This window comes from Lampetra fluviatilis, chromosome 49 (assembly GCF_964198595.1).
Source record: "Lampetra fluviatilis chromosome 49, kcLamFluv1.1, whole genome shotgun sequence".
Lineage (NCBI taxonomy): Eukaryota > Metazoa > Chordata > Hyperoartia > Petromyzontiformes > Petromyzontidae > Lampetra > Lampetra fluviatilis.
The window spans coordinates 3,016,599-3,031,478 of NC_136323.1; the positions used below are offsets into that span (position 1 = coordinate 3,016,599).

General features: G+C 54.6%; 1 protein-coding gene across 1 annotated transcript; it reads right to left on the reverse strand.

Moving 5' to 3' along the window:
- Positions 1–1,060: 1,060 nt before the first annotated feature.
- On the reverse strand, positions 1,061–14,880 carry PMPCA (peptidase, mitochondrial processing subunit alpha). Its single transcript, XM_078877932.1, has 14 exons — positions 14,781–14,880; positions 12,885–13,087; positions 11,565–11,644; positions 11,037–11,119; positions 10,411–10,505; positions 9,793–9,893; positions 9,073–9,256; positions 8,692–8,771; positions 7,427–7,519; positions 7,097–7,215; positions 6,213–6,303; positions 5,666–5,728; positions 4,676–4,820; positions 1,061–4,032 (listed from the first exon to the last, which is right to left on the reverse strand). The coding sequence occupies exons 1-14, from the start codon at positions 14,840–14,842 to the stop codon at positions 3,863–3,865; spliced, it is 1,569 nt and encodes a 522-aa protein (XP_078734058.1). The 5' UTR covers positions 14,843–14,880; the 3' UTR covers positions 1,061–3,862.

A 14,880-nucleotide genomic window follows, 5' to 3' on the forward strand; every position in this document is an offset into this window, starting at 1 on the left:
ACCCAAGTTGTCGCTTGTCTGCTGCGGAGGCGGCGGCTGTGATTGGCGTGGTGTGGAGGCACTCGGGGGCGTAACCGCGTGTTTTCTTGCGCGCTGAGAAACGGGATGGATTGAGTTTCCGCTGTTTGTGGGTGCGCACGCTGTGGACACGAGATGCGAACCAACGCTTGTGCCGTTGAGGGCACTAAATGGTTGCAATCACAAGGTCTTTGACATGTCTTTTTTTATTCCCCCAGTTTTATTACTGATGTGTTATCCGAGTCGGGGCATAATACAAAGTGCTTATTTTGATCTCTCGCAGAGCCGTGCAACCCCCTTCGTGCTATCGAAAGTCCTGCAGAAGTGGATATCACAGAGCTCCCTCTGAGATACCTCCAAGTGAGACCACTGATCCATGCAGCTGTCGGCAGCATTTTCCCACCCGCCGTCACAGTATTATCCGTCGCATGTACTTTAAATTCCCAGTGCTGGAAATTTCCCAAATTGAGTGCAGCACTACATTTAATGCGGATTTATTTTTGTGCAGTAATTGCTGATCTCGGCTGAGTCCACCAACTCGCTACATTTGAGACTTTAGGCTTCATCACAGGTGGCTGGAACTCGGATTCGAACTCAAGCGGTTCCAGCTCAATGGTCTCTGACCTCTAGGCCATCCGGTCGCCTGATGACGAGCTCTTTACACGTCCGATTGTCATGGCCGGTCGGAGCGCTGCTGGTAACGAGGTTCGCTATTCCTAACCACCCTCCCCCACCTATGGCATGCTGTGCTGTAGCGGCTGTGACCTCCTGCACAGACCCAACAAGAACTTGACCTTAACACCTTGGATGCTTCGGACCAATGATTGGTTAATTGAGTTTTGGGTCATATCGTGTTAAGTAAAATGTGTGTCGTACACCCTCCTCCACCCGACGCACAGCTTTATAGCTCACCGGATTCTTACAGTAAAATAAAGATTCAGATTGAGGTCATACTCAAACTTTAGTTTGTTTGAGAAATTGTGCATGTTTTACGTTTTATTATTGACAAAAGAACAGGACGAAGCTGACAAACAATGTTGGTGTTTCTTTCCTTTTAATGTTGATTTTTCTCCACATGCCGCACAAAACAGCTTTGTGTGCATGTACATCACACACACATCGTGCTGGCAACAACACAAAGTGAACGCACAAACGGGCAGTGACGCTTCATGAAATTGTAACTGACAGACACTGCAATTAAAGAGAGTCGCCACATCGCGCTTTTAGATGCGATTCTGTGGTTATCTGGAACGCTCTTCCTTCCGATTTTAGGAAGCCATTGGAACTATGGACTTTTAAATTATCTAGATTGACAAACTAATTTCTTTAGAACTTCTTTCTGTGTTTAGTTTTTTGTCCTTCCCCCGCTACATACGGTGCGACAACTCAATTACCAACGGTTTCAAACATCCTTTAAAAGTAGCCGTTCCCAAACATGTTTGACCACGAGATCACGTCGGACCCATCACGAACCCTGCTCGAGAGCATGTGGCCTACTCTTCCACGCTGTGCCCTCGCATGTTTATACACACGTACTGCTTGGTAAAGTGGGGTGACTGGACTCTGTAGTCTGGGCTCTGGATTCAAGGAATTAAATGGGCCCCCCCCACCCTCCTGTCCAATCTACCCCCCTTAATAGCCCAGCACCCAGGCCCCTTCAACCCCCATGGGCCTCAGTGGACTGCCACCACCTGCATAGGCACGGCATAGCCACGCTGCTGGCCTAAGAGCTGGTGCAGATAGCCACGCCGATTTGAAGTTCGCGAGCGACTGAGCTCCGGTGATGACGCGGCAACAGCTTCAAAAGCACGATGTCTGGCCCACGTTTTTTTGTACTCGTTTCGGCACCCAATGTCAGATTGCAAATACGGCTTCCTGCGTGTAACCGTCTCCTTTGTATTCCAGTAAAAGAACGTTTAAAAAAAACAAAACACAAGCGTAAGCCAAGGGCGGGTACAAAATAAGATCACGAGCTACAACGTTAATATCCCGACATCGAATCAAACGTTCCTGCAGCCTTAAAACTAAACCCTAACGCAACGGAAACGCGACGCACAAACACTGTTTTCACACATTTACAGCTGCCACACCACGTCGGCCTGCACGCTTAACACATTAACGAACGTGCGACCGTACCAACGCATCGCGTTCCGAACGCTTCCTTTCGTTGCAGCAACAAACGAGCAAACTCGCCCACGCAGAGTATGGGAATTGTTTGTTACAACAAAACACGTGAAATTTATTCTTCATTGCTTTTTTTGCTGTGTCGTAATACCCCTCCCCCCATCACCTGACGGAGCCAATGTTTGTCACGTGGTGTACAAGCATTGTAAGGATGCTCCGATTCTTATCGTTTCAGCAGTGACTTAAAGAGGATGTGACGTTATTTGCTTGCGACTGCATCAAGCATCATCAGGACAAGATGCAGAAATTCGGAGTCAGTGGGGTAGTGGTGGTCGGTTGCTAATGACAGATTTTGCCGAATCGTGAAGGGGGCTTAATGCAAAAGTCAACGGTGACTCGTACCATTGGCTGTGAAAGCCTCCGTGCTGAATGAACGCGTTGCGTTGTTGTGTTCTCACTTCCAGTCCCACGACACAACTGCAGAGCAACCACGGCGGCTCCAGCAGTACCACGCCAAGCAGTAAGAAGAGGAAAATTATATTTGAAAACAAAAATTTAATTCACCAACATTATTGACCCAAACTTAATGAGCTAATCATTTAACATTACAATAGAATCCCGGTTTCAGCCGCCAGTGATGAAACCTGATTCCCAAGTCGAACGGACTTGATAGTTGCAGGCCTGGTCACCGGTGACTGCCCAGCAAAAATAAATCATTTATTTTTTTCACTTCATTTAAGGTGGTCCTGCTCTGAAAATTGAAGCATTTTTTGTTCCATGCTAAACTCACTGCAGGGCATGTGATTGGGCACCTCTTGTGCCGAGGGGTGGAGAAGTAGTTCTGCAACGGCAACTTCTGACCAAGAGTTCTGAACGGGAATCCCGTAAAATCCATGACGCGATGTCCGACAGCACAAGTGGACTACGTTTGGGAGAAAAACGACATAGAAACACGAGGCGGAGGCCCAGGTGCCGCCCGAAAGCCTTCACGACAAGCCAAGCCTTTGTGGGCCGAAAGTAGACGATTTAAATCGCGTGGGAACCCAAACCAGGTCCGGGAGCCAAATGCCTCCCAGTCCTGCTGTGCGCTCAGCAAAATCACATCTGTGCGTGTACAGTTAAAAATCGGCTGGCTCACCAGCTGATTTCACACGCTCGTGTACGCACAGCTTCGGCATTCGATCGCCGTGTAAAACCACGTTGCCGCGTGCACGCCGCTCTTCACCGCGCCCATAGTGCGCACGCGAGGGCACGCATCCCTCGGTGATTCCCGCGTGCATTCTCACTCCGCGCGTCCTGCAGGTGGCAGTGCTTCAACCCTTTCACTCCGCGGCACGCTCTGGAGCTCGCTCGGTCTTCCACTTTAAGCTCGACAGCCGATGGCACGGGGCACTAAACAATCGTGAACCTGTAATCGCACGCACGGTAACACAATGCGTCGTGGCTCGCTACGCACACCGCTTATAGCGGTTTCGCAGCAGGGGGTGACGATTGCTGCGGTCTACGATCCCAAATGAGTGATCTGTTGGCGGCCCACGTGCCGCCCGTTTCCCCACCCCCGTTCCCGTCGCCGCCCCTAACAACAAACGTCTTTAGCTCACCGGCGAGCGAGCCGTTGTGCGCGCCACCATGACAGCGGCACTTCCCCGCACCCCACCGGTCCAAGCGGGACACGAGCAGCACCGGCGGGGTCGGGCCGCGGAGCCCCCTCTCTCCGCCACTACCGGAAGAGGCGGAAGGAGTAGGGCAGGCGGCCATCCTTGGAGGCGAGCGCCTGCTGGATATGCTCGTAGGGGGGCAGCTCGGACAGGTCGCCCAGCGCCGCCACGGCCGGCTTTCCGGAGAGCATGCGGCGCGCCACGCGCTGCACGTCCTGCGCCGTCACAGCCTCTGTACGACAAAGCACAGCGGCGCGTGAATGAGCGCACACGTGAATGAGCGCACACGTGAATGAGCGCACACGTGAATGAGCGCACACGTGAATGAGCGCACACGTGAATGAGCGTACAAGTGAATGAGCGCACACGTGAATGAGCGCACACGTGAATGAGCGCACACGTGAATGAGCGCACACGTCAACGAGCGCACGCTTCGACGCGCGTGTGTAGCGAAGCGTTGCACACGGTAACGCGCCCAAAGCGACGCGCGTGTAACCGCGGGCACAGATGCACGCAAAAGCACACGTGCGCTACAAATACTTACACACACGTGCCTGCACGTAGCTTGATGGGTTGCACCTCACCGCGCTCGCATACGTTCACTAAATTGCCATTAGGCATAGCAACAACAACATTGCCTGCGACTGCGAAGACTTGCCAGGACCATCATGAAAAAGACGACTGAGTGAGGCTTTTCCAAAGGAGCGTGACATTACAACCTGGGGGCTTGGGGTTGGTGGCTCGCATAGGGACTCCACCGCGAGCTCAAACCGCCCCCCCTCCCCCCACCATTAACGCACCGTGACCGACAGACCACTGCCCGTTTATCTTTCCGTTGCGGGCGGGGCACCGCTAACCGCCTCTGCGCCACTCACCGATCATCGTGCAGAGCTCGTGCGGCAGCTTGCGCTGCCCCGTCGACAGCACCTGGCGGCCCACGTCCTCGAAGATGACGGGGCGAGACTCCAGGTTCATCATGAGCATCGAGCGCAGCTGCGTCTTGGCCCTGTCCAGCTCCGCCTGCACCAGCACGCGAGGATCGTTATCCATCGGAGTCTTCGTCGTCGTCAGCATCACTTTCATCAGCAATCATCTCAACTGCTCAATTGGAATATCCATTGCAATCATCTCCCCCCGTACTGTGCAAACTTGGCAGGACCCTCCAAAAATAGTCATGAGACTCGAGGCTTTTCTGGGTAAACATGCTAAATCATAATAATGTTAATAACCATTACCTTCAGCCTCATCATTGTTATCATCGACATCAATGGGAAGAACACAGTAACAGAGTGGGATGTCAGGCGTGGGAGAAGCGAGGTCGCAACCGGGTACCCGATACCCGTACCCTACCCGATACCCGTACCCGATACCCGGCTACCCGTACCCGGCTGGGTACGGGTACCCGTTTGCGACCCTAGTGCGGCCGGGTACGGGTAGGCCGTGAGTCACTGGTGAGTCACCGTTTGTCACTCATTTCCCAACGTCTTGTCTCTTCTCACAATTCAAGTTCCTAGAATCAACCCACCCGCTCCTGCAACATGGCTTCATCCCAGAGGTCACAATCGGGTACCCGATACCCGTACCCTACCCGATACCCGGCCAGATACGGGTAGCCGGGTATCGGGTAGGGTACGGGTACCCGTTTGCGACCCTGGTGCGGCCGGGTACGAGTAAGGAATCAAAACCCGTTTGCGACCTCCGGCGAACCGGCCACGCAGAGCCAAACGGCCGCAGCAGCATCTTGTGTGACCAGGGCATGGACTCGTCAATAGTCCGACAGCCTCTTCTCAACAACGCCTCAGCGCTGCCCCAAGGGTGCAGAGCTACGACGCTACGTGATGGGTCGAGGGGCACTCCGAACTCACCTCTCCGACGTTTCCTGCCATGAGCACAAACTCCCGAGTGATGATCTCAACCATCTCCTTCACCTGCGGGGACCACACACGCACATCGTCACATTCATTCCCACGGCTTGCGGGTCACAGGCGTTATCTGACCATACTTCACCACGCTGGTCAACGCGGGCTGGCGAAGGTGGGGGGAGCACAGAACAGATGTTGCCGCACTGCCCTCTGCTGCCCTCTGCTGCCCACAGCTGCCCACGGCGTAGCTCCGCGTTCGCCTACAACGGACCCGGCTTGCAGGGCGGTCACTCACCCCAGCACTACCCTGCTGATCTCCCGTGACCTAACAAACGATCGGGCACACGTCCGCCCAGTTTGGTCACGGATGCATGCGCGCGCGCCGATAGTTGTGACAAAACTCCCGGCCACGCTCCAGCCTTGTTTGGACTCCTCGAAGCTGACGCAGAGGCAGGCCGCGGGGGACAGGCGGCGAAGCGGGACGGGAGCGACGGGCGAGCGTGCGGCACGCGGTGGCGGCAGTGGAGGAGATGGTGGTGGCGGTGGTCACCTGACGCGGGTCGGCGCTGGCGTGGATGCAGAAGAGGCCGGTGTCCTCGTAGCTGAAGTGGTAGGACGTGGCCGAGTACATCCAGTGAAACCTGCAACACAGTGCCATGCCACGCTCGCTACAGATGCTCGCGATTCGAACTCGCTGCGTGTTCACCGTAGCAGTAATGGAAATAACACTGCAACGTGCAGTCTGCGTCACGGTGGAACGTTTAAGACCTCCCGACGTCCTTCGCAAGAGTAGGCCGTTGTGCGCCAGTAATCCCCATCCAAATTGATCAAATTTTGATGTAAAGCTTTCGTGACTGCAGGGATTCATCTTCTTGGTTCTTTCGGTAAAGTCACGTAGAAGGGAAGTAATAAAAATAAAACATAATAAGATTAAATATTTAATTATGTTTTATTTTTATTATTTTAAACATAATAAAATTAAATATTTTATTATGTTTAATTTTTTTTATTTTATTACTTCCCTTCTACGTGACTTTACCGAAAGAACCAAGAAGACAAATTGATCAGGTTAGAAAATGTCACCGCAAGTTACGACCCAATTTGGGCTCTTGCAGCGGCAGCAGCAATCGCCCTCCACCCTTAAGACTGATGCCACAGGTCGCTCTTGCAAATGAGGCTCAAATATGAAAACTGCCCACCAGCCGCGTAAGCTCAATGCTCGCCACAGCCAGGCGCAAGCGGCGTGGGTCCATCCAACCGTGAAACTCCGGCGGGCTATGCCCGTCGGCGAAGCACAGCGCCTCCGCGAGAGGCGTGCGCGACGGCGCCAAACACCAAACGGGCCGATCGTTTGGGGAGGTTAACTCGCGGCCGCCACTCATTCAGTTGCTGCCATCGCAGGCGAAGCACGCCGGCGCGCGCGCGCACTCACACCTGTTGAGCACGTTGAGGTAGAGGCGCGTGAACATGCCCTTGCCGGGCCCCCCGGCTGAGAAGGAGCCGCCGCCCCCCATCATCATGTTCAGCACCGCAAACGGCACGAAGTCGTCCTCCTGCGCCCGGCACACGCGCGAGGGAGGTGGCGGCGGCGGTGGTGGTGGGTGGAAAACGGGAGGGGGGGGGGTTAAGTCAACGGTGCTGGTCCTGTGGGTGGCCTCGTCCCCCCGTTATAAAAACGTGGAATTGCCACCAATGGGCCGAGGGCTGTAAATAGGAAATGAGCGCCAATGCCTCGACGGCTCAAGCGAGCAGGGCGGCGCTCACCAGGAAGGAGCAGCTCTCCAGACCGATGACGACGTAGGTGAGCTCGGGGATGGGCGTGGGGCCCATGCTCACGTTGGACATGTCCTTCACCTCCTGCGAGACACAAAGACAAAGGTCCCCCGTGTAGCCTTCACAGACGGTCGGGGAAAGTGCCGTTAAAGCGTGCGGCCTACGCAAGCCGGCGCGGATGTTTTTGCACCGCATGCCGCCCCCAGGGTACTAGTTTTAAGGCTGAGTCGACCTAGGGGAGTGCCCGGGATCGGTTTGGATATCACTCGCCGCTGATGTTAGCCGCAGCCGGGCATGACACTGGGGATGTCGAGCTTATTACAGCTCAATGTGCCAATCACTGCACCACCAAGCATATGTACAAAGTGCAGGGGTAACGTTGATTCTGTTTACTAGGTCGTGAGAACTCAAGGGACCAGGAGAGCGTCTCATTGGCAAAAGAGACCTGGGTCACGAAAAAGACAATCAAAATAAAATATAGTACACCATTGAAGCAAATAGAAATCAGAGCATAAGCAACTGTGTCATGGTTACACAGTGCACCAGGGGCACGCCCAAGGTTGCGCTCATTGCTCCGTGTCACATTGGTCATCTGCGTGTGTCCGTGCGTGTTTATGCCCCGGGTGTAGAAATGCTATTCATAAATTTAAAAAAAACCACAGTGGTTTGAGGCGTGGGTTAGGAATGCCTCCAAGGTTAGCGATGCGTACGACGCAGCCTATTCAATGGCGGAGCACACAGAGCCGCTAAAAGACTAAAGAAATGCAAGTCGTCATGAACGCCGCGTCTCCGCGATGATCAGGAACTCAGGCTCCAGAAATGTCGCCGGGTCGCTCACAGTTCAGAGCTGATGATGATAAACTCCTGAGCTCGAATCCGGGTTTTCAGCCACCCGTGATTAAACCGGCTTCTCCAAGCTTATGTTGACAAAATGGGGAACATCTGAAACCGGCATGAAGAAGCGTGGAGAGTTGCGTGGAATTGCATTGAGGGTTGATTGTATGGACCAGGGAACGAACGCAAAGCAGATATCCTGTGGAGTGTTAAGTGGGCTTGTGCAGAAGGTGTCGCTAAGGCGTCGAGAATCGCTAAGGACTGGCAGTCAAAGGACGGAACGTGCCCAAGAGGACGTCCGCCGTGGAGGAGCGAGCGTTGAAATCGGCTTGCGCGTGGCAACCAGGCGGATCGCTGCTGCATCATCGCGAGGCGACGATGGCTTGGCGAGGCCTTCAACCAGCAGTGGATCGACCACTCACCTTCATCTGTCCGCCCGTGTACTGTGCCACCGAGCGGTCCGGGTCTACGCCTTTCCCCGCGCCCCACACCGGGGTCACGCCTGCCACATGCACAAAGACAAAGATCCCCCGTGTAGCCTTTAACACACTGTTGGGACAGGTGCCATGAGTGAGCGACGCGGCACAGGAGGGGTTGGCGGGTTGCCAGCACCACGCCCGGCCGCCTTTGCCCAATGCTGATGTTTACACTCCGCGTACACCGTGCGCCACACAGAGACAGCTGCCACTGCGGGTCCCCCCTCGACCAGACGGCAGCGGGGCACCGGAACAGACGAGATGCGAGACGCTCCCGAGCAAAACCCCCCTCCCCCGACCGGCGCCATCCCGCGTCCTCGTCCGTACCCTGCAGGTGGCGCTCAGCGTACTGGACCAGCGTGCTGTGGTCGACGCCCACGCCGGCCAGCACCATGCGATCTGGCGAGTAGTGGCTGCGCAGGAAGTCGTGCAGCATGGGGCGGTCGATGAGGGGCAGGCTCTCGGCGGGGCTGTACCGGGCGAGCCCCACCGTGTTCTCGCGAAACGCCGCCTGCGCCAGCGCAGAAGAGAGGGCGTGTGCGGCAGCGCGTCAACGGTCGTTACACGCACACGGATGACACACAGCGGGGGTGGGGGGATGGTCACAGGATCGGCCCTCTGTCGAGGAGGCTCGTGAAGGATGCTCCCAGGCAGTCGGGAGGCAGTTGATCACCAACAACAATGGAGGGCGGAGGAGCGACGCTCACAACAACAAGCAGAGCGCCGGGCGGCTAAAGTGCAGCAAGTTGGCACAGGTGGTGCATTGGCCAGTCATCTCAGTCAACTCATAACACCTGGATCTTTCCTGTGAGCTCCTGCCAGCAGCGAGCCTTCCGTACTTTTTTTGTGATAGTGCACCTAGCCTGGCACAAGCACTGCGGTGACATCACCACAAACTTTGTGGCGAACGTGCCTGTGTGTTGGTGTGCGTTTGTGGTGCGTGGACAAGAGACAGCGGGTACGTAAACATCGCGTTGACAGTGTGTGGCGATGGCAAGATTGGATCACGGTGCCAAACAATGCCGACGATGCCCGTGAGACACGAACCGCGTGGATCATCTCCGTGAGGAGCGGCTCCGGGTCCGGCCGCAAGGCCAGGTCCTCCAGCTCGAAGCCGATCGTCGTCTTCGTCATCTCCAACTCCTCGTCTGGAGGCCACGCGCACAGCCGACACGCAGACACCATCACCGACAAGTTCGGGGGAAAATCTCGCACAGATTACGAGACACTCTCCACCGTCCGTTGTCCTTGGAAATATTTCACCAGCAGTGCATCAAAGCCACTTAATTTATCCAAAGTGCAGAACCAAATGTAACGTTATAGGGTTTGTTGTGCAGTCATTGGTAAGTCTGTGGGGGTCTCACTCCAAGTCTGGATGTCTCTTTGCGAGACTGATTCTCCATGTAAGTCACTGGTAACGGGTTTGACACCATCAACTCACTGCACTCGAGAACCCAGTTTAATCACGGGATTCAAACCCAGAGGCTCTGACCACTGAGCCACCCGGCCTCCTCAAGGCCAGGCAACGCGTAAGAAGAAAGCAAGGGGTGGGGGAATGATGTTTCTGTGGTGCGGGGAGGTGGCTGGACACAGCACCGGGGGAGAGACGGAGAGAGAGGAGACCCAGCCGGGCGTAGCGTGCGACGAGCGCACACGAGGACAAACCTGTGAATCGCGGTTGCAGGATGACATCCGACAGGAGGCTCACGACCGTCTCCAGTCCGCTCGAGTCCACCGACACGGCGTACATCGTCGTGTCCCTGGGAACGGCGAGCGCAGACAACAATGTTGTCTCAATCGACGCGAACGCAGGGGCAATGCTGTCTCAGTCTGTAATAGAGCACCACTGTTGTCTCGGACAACAAGTGGGCGGAGCAGCCTCACCCAAGTTATTCGTGCCATTCATGAGGCTCAACTCGGCTCAGACAATCATTTGCAGCAACATCTCACGTTTAAGCCACAACATTTCTGCACGAAACCAACCAACAACCATGCGTCCACGGAGGGAGCTGCGTTCAGATTTGTTGCGATTTTGGGCAACGGGATTTTTACGGTGGGAATTACTGCGGCAAACCATTGATGGTTGCCGGCAACCATTGCTCTAAAATGTCCCCAGTGGATCACGGCCTGCCCAGTGTACCGGCAACCAGGAAACACGGCAAGGGGGGGGGGGGGCAATCTCGAGCGTGAAGAAAATGGAATAGGATACACGCGGTTATTCATAATGCTGATGCGTTTGCGATGACGATGGAGTTTAGTGTTTGAGGGGGGGGGGGGGTCGTCGTACACACCTGGAGGTCTGGCAGTCACAGATGCCGCCGTGCTTTTCCAGCATGTGAAGGATTTCATCGCGGCTCCCATACCGGGCTGTGGACTGAGAAACGGGGGAAACGCAGGGATCGCAATTGCCCATCAATTCTCTCCGCCATTCCCTGAAATTAATTAGCTCGCGTGCAAAGACAAAGCAGCCCACTGTCATACATTTTTAGTCTTCAACGGAGACTGACGGGGCGAGTTCTGTAGCTATGAAGGCTGGCATGGCTCACAGTGGGGGTGGTGTTGCCAGCGCCACGCCCGGCCGCCTTTGGTTTTGGCAGTGCTGTCGTTTACATAATACAGTGGGTAATCATTTCATGTTGAGTCAATCTAAGAGAAAGCCAGGACAGCTTCAGGTGTCACTCACCACTGATGTTAACCGTGGCTGGGAGTGTAACCCCGTGGCTGCGTTCGTAACACAGTAAGGCGCTAACCACCGCGCCAACACTCCCGGCGTGAACGGAAACCAGCGGCACACCCGCGCACCACCGTGATGAACTTACAGAGAACGCAAGCTTTTCCAAGAAGTGGGAGATTCCGCTAGGATATTTCACTTCGTGTCGCGATCCGGAATTCACCAAAACTGCAGAACAAAAGAAAATCGAAGATCACTGGAAGTTGAGCACAACAAATACAAGCGCTCGTCCCTGCTGGTGGGACAATGATGTCACGGTGGTTCAGATGACGACAACCCCGCTGAAGACCAAATCATCCGGAGCAAGTCCAACACCATCACACTCGGAAGCCAAGCAGGTTCGAGCCTGGCTAGTACTGGGATGGGGGGTTGGCATAAAACAAAAAAACAGCTGTTATCGGCTGCTGCTTACGAGGTTATGCTATTTGGCAGCAGTGGGCAGAGCAGCGAGGTCACAAACCCATGCAGAATATGGTCAAATAACCCCCACCGCTCACACGGACGAGAAGCGACCGTCATCCAGCAGTGGATTGACGAAAGGGTTCAACATGTACACAATTTTGGGTGTGGCGGAGCCAGTGGGGGGGGTGGGGTGGCACATGCCCCCCAATTATCCGATCGAAATCCATAATTGGGGTTTATTAGTAATGAATCAGCATTTTGCGACCCCCACTGCCACTGTGTAGCATATTATTACGTGCCAGGGACTCTATGAGATGACAGGACAATAGTCTGAGTCCATAATTGGCAATAAGTAACGGCAAAGCAGTTATAAGTGACTCACAGAATTGTGCGCAGTTGCGTATACAGTGCACAACTTCCCTGAAGGCAAACACCTTCAGTGAGCGCGATGCCGATCACACACGGTTCGAATTCGACCCTCGATCGATGGCTGCGCCAAGGGACAAGTCCTTACTTACTAACAACTCCTCTATCATGTTTCATTGCTGGAGGGGTTGCCCCCCCTACCTGAAAATCTTGGCTCCGCCATTGGGCGCAACGGTCAGGGCACTGCGCTACGAACCCGGCGACCCGAGTTCGATTCTCGCTCATGGCCAACACCAGTGACGAATATATCTGAACCAGTCCTGGGCCTCCCCGAGGTCGACTCAGCCTCAAAAGAGTACCTGGTGTGGTGTGTGAACATCGTCACTGTGGGAGACAAAGGCGGCCGAGCGTGGTGCTGCCAACCCACCCCCTCGTGTGCCGTGCCGGCCTTCATAGGTGCTCGCTAACAGCACTTGCCCCCAAAAGTCTGCAAGGCTACACGGGGTATATTTGTCTCACTCCCATGCTCCCACGCTTGATACAACCGGTTTGTGTCAAGGAAAACGGATATAAACCGGGTCACCGCACGCCGAAATTCACCCCGGTATTTCGCGGACGCTTGAATGCACGGCTCTCTCACCTCCCACTGTGCAGAACTTGCCGAACTTGTGCTGAGACGCGACCCTGAGTCCGTTGCCCAACGTGGTGACGTGTGTGTCGTACGTCTCGTTGCCCGTCACCTGGGCATACACGGGGAGGGGCAGCCCTGGCAGCGGCTGCGTGAGGGGCGCCCCGGAGTGGCCGCTGCCCTCGCAGAAGCTGCGCCTGAAGCCGAGGCCGTACCTGGAAAAGGGGGCGGTCACAGGGGCAAGACTTTAACGTCGAAACATTCACTCTGAGTACGGCTGGGGGGAGTTCAGTTAATCGGCTAAAACTTGTCGGAATAAACAAATTCCAAGTGATCTCCAACTCAAGAGAGCATTGAGGCGATGCTCATCTCCTGTTTACAACGCCGAGCAAGTGGTGGAAATTCTGAATAACTCATGGTGTGGGCGAGTCTATCCATGGGACGACCACCGTTGACTTCTCCCACAAGGCGGTACTCGCTTTATCGACCCAGGAGGGATAGTGGGCTGAGCTAACCCCAATCAGGATTCGTGCCGCTCGATCCACGGCTGAGCCACGTGACCGATGACGTAATCGACTTGAGCCCCTTTAAAAATGCTCTGAAGGAGGGAAACCTACCCCTACAAGCCACTCCCAGCGTGACCCGGCTGATGTCTTTTTACATCAGTTCAGGCTTGGCCCGTGCTCAGCTTTTTCAGCAGAACTGAGTCAGTGGTGGATGTTCCACATTCACATGGTGGGGAACGCTCCCATCCATAGAACAACCACCATTGTAACCTTTCCACAAGTGAAACGACGACAATGACGACGTTAACTTAATCCTCGCTAAACATTTTATGGAGGAATTAATGCAACAACGGAGCTGTAATGCAGGCAGACTGGGCAAAAGCGTGCCCACCTCAGTGTACCCACGCCGAGACCCGGTTATATCGGAAACGCCTCTTTAAAATAAAACAATCTGGCGTGCATCTCACAGTGGCTCTGCATCATTGGGGCAAGAGAGCAATATATGGGGGGGGGGATATTTTGAGCATATTTGAATATATTATAATTACGGCCTTGCTATACACTACACTATACACTTCACTATACACTACATGATACACTACACACTGCTACATACATATCAGTGCCATATCTTATTACAGACCAATTCAGCCCTTATTGCTCACTCCTATAAATCGCAACGTTCATCCCACAAAGTGTCATCACAAGCGAGAAACACAAACAAATAAGACAAAACATTGTCCTACTAGATTTCCCTGCACAATAATACGGGGTGAACCGTGTATGGGTTGACAGCTATGGAGAGGTGGACGTACTCACACTTTACCCCACCACACAGAGGCAAGGCAGCATGAGGATTTTAAATTCGGAGTTGCCGATTATCACCACACCATGGCAGGTACAAAAGTTAAAACGTGGTTATTTTAAAATCTAGACATTTATATTAATGCGAGCCAAACCGGTTTTTCTCAGCCGGTAATGCAAATAACAGACTTGTTTACCCGGGGCGAGGACGCAGTTGCAGTACAACAGCAAAGCTCTCCCCTAGAGCCCCAAACAGGACCGCCTCTTAAAGCCAAAAGAGCAAATGGGGAGCGGTGGGGTGGCCAGCCCCACGCACGGCCGCCTGGTACAGTAACACTAGTGTTCATCTGAGGCTGAGTCGACCTAGGCGGAGGCCCGCGTGGATCAGTTCACGTGACGGGTCTCGCCTTTGCGCCACCCGCCACTGCGGTGACCCCCCCCCCTCACGACACACGTGCCTCTCCTGCCGATGGTGCGGGCGTTTAACCGTCGGCCTCCTGAGCCGAGCTCGCGATGTTGTTGAGAGGGGAGAGAGACGTGAGAGGAAGGAGAGAGGAGGTGAGAGAGAAGAGGAGGAGACGGGGGGTGGGGGGGGTACCTCCTGTTTCTCCACCACGAGCCCACGCGACCTCCCGCGATCCCACAGCGCGCCGCCATCATTGCCCGGCCTGGTTGAGGGTGGGGGGAGAGGAGAGGGG

Bases quoted from the DNA above. Each gene is read 5' to 3' on its own strand.
- PMPCA (XM_078877932.1), bottom strand. From the start codon at position 14,842: ATGATGGCGGCGCGCTGTGGGATCGCGGGAGGTCGCGTGGGCTCGTGG. The intron at 13,088-14,780 runs GTACCCCCCCCA...CCCCTTTTCCAG, and splicing joins TCGTGGTGGAGAAACAGGAG to GTACGGCCTCGGCTTCAGGC. The intron at 11,120-11,564 runs GTAAGTTCATCA...CCCGTTTCTCAG, and splicing joins TGGAAAAGCTTGCGTTCTCT to TCCACAGCCCGGTATGGGAG.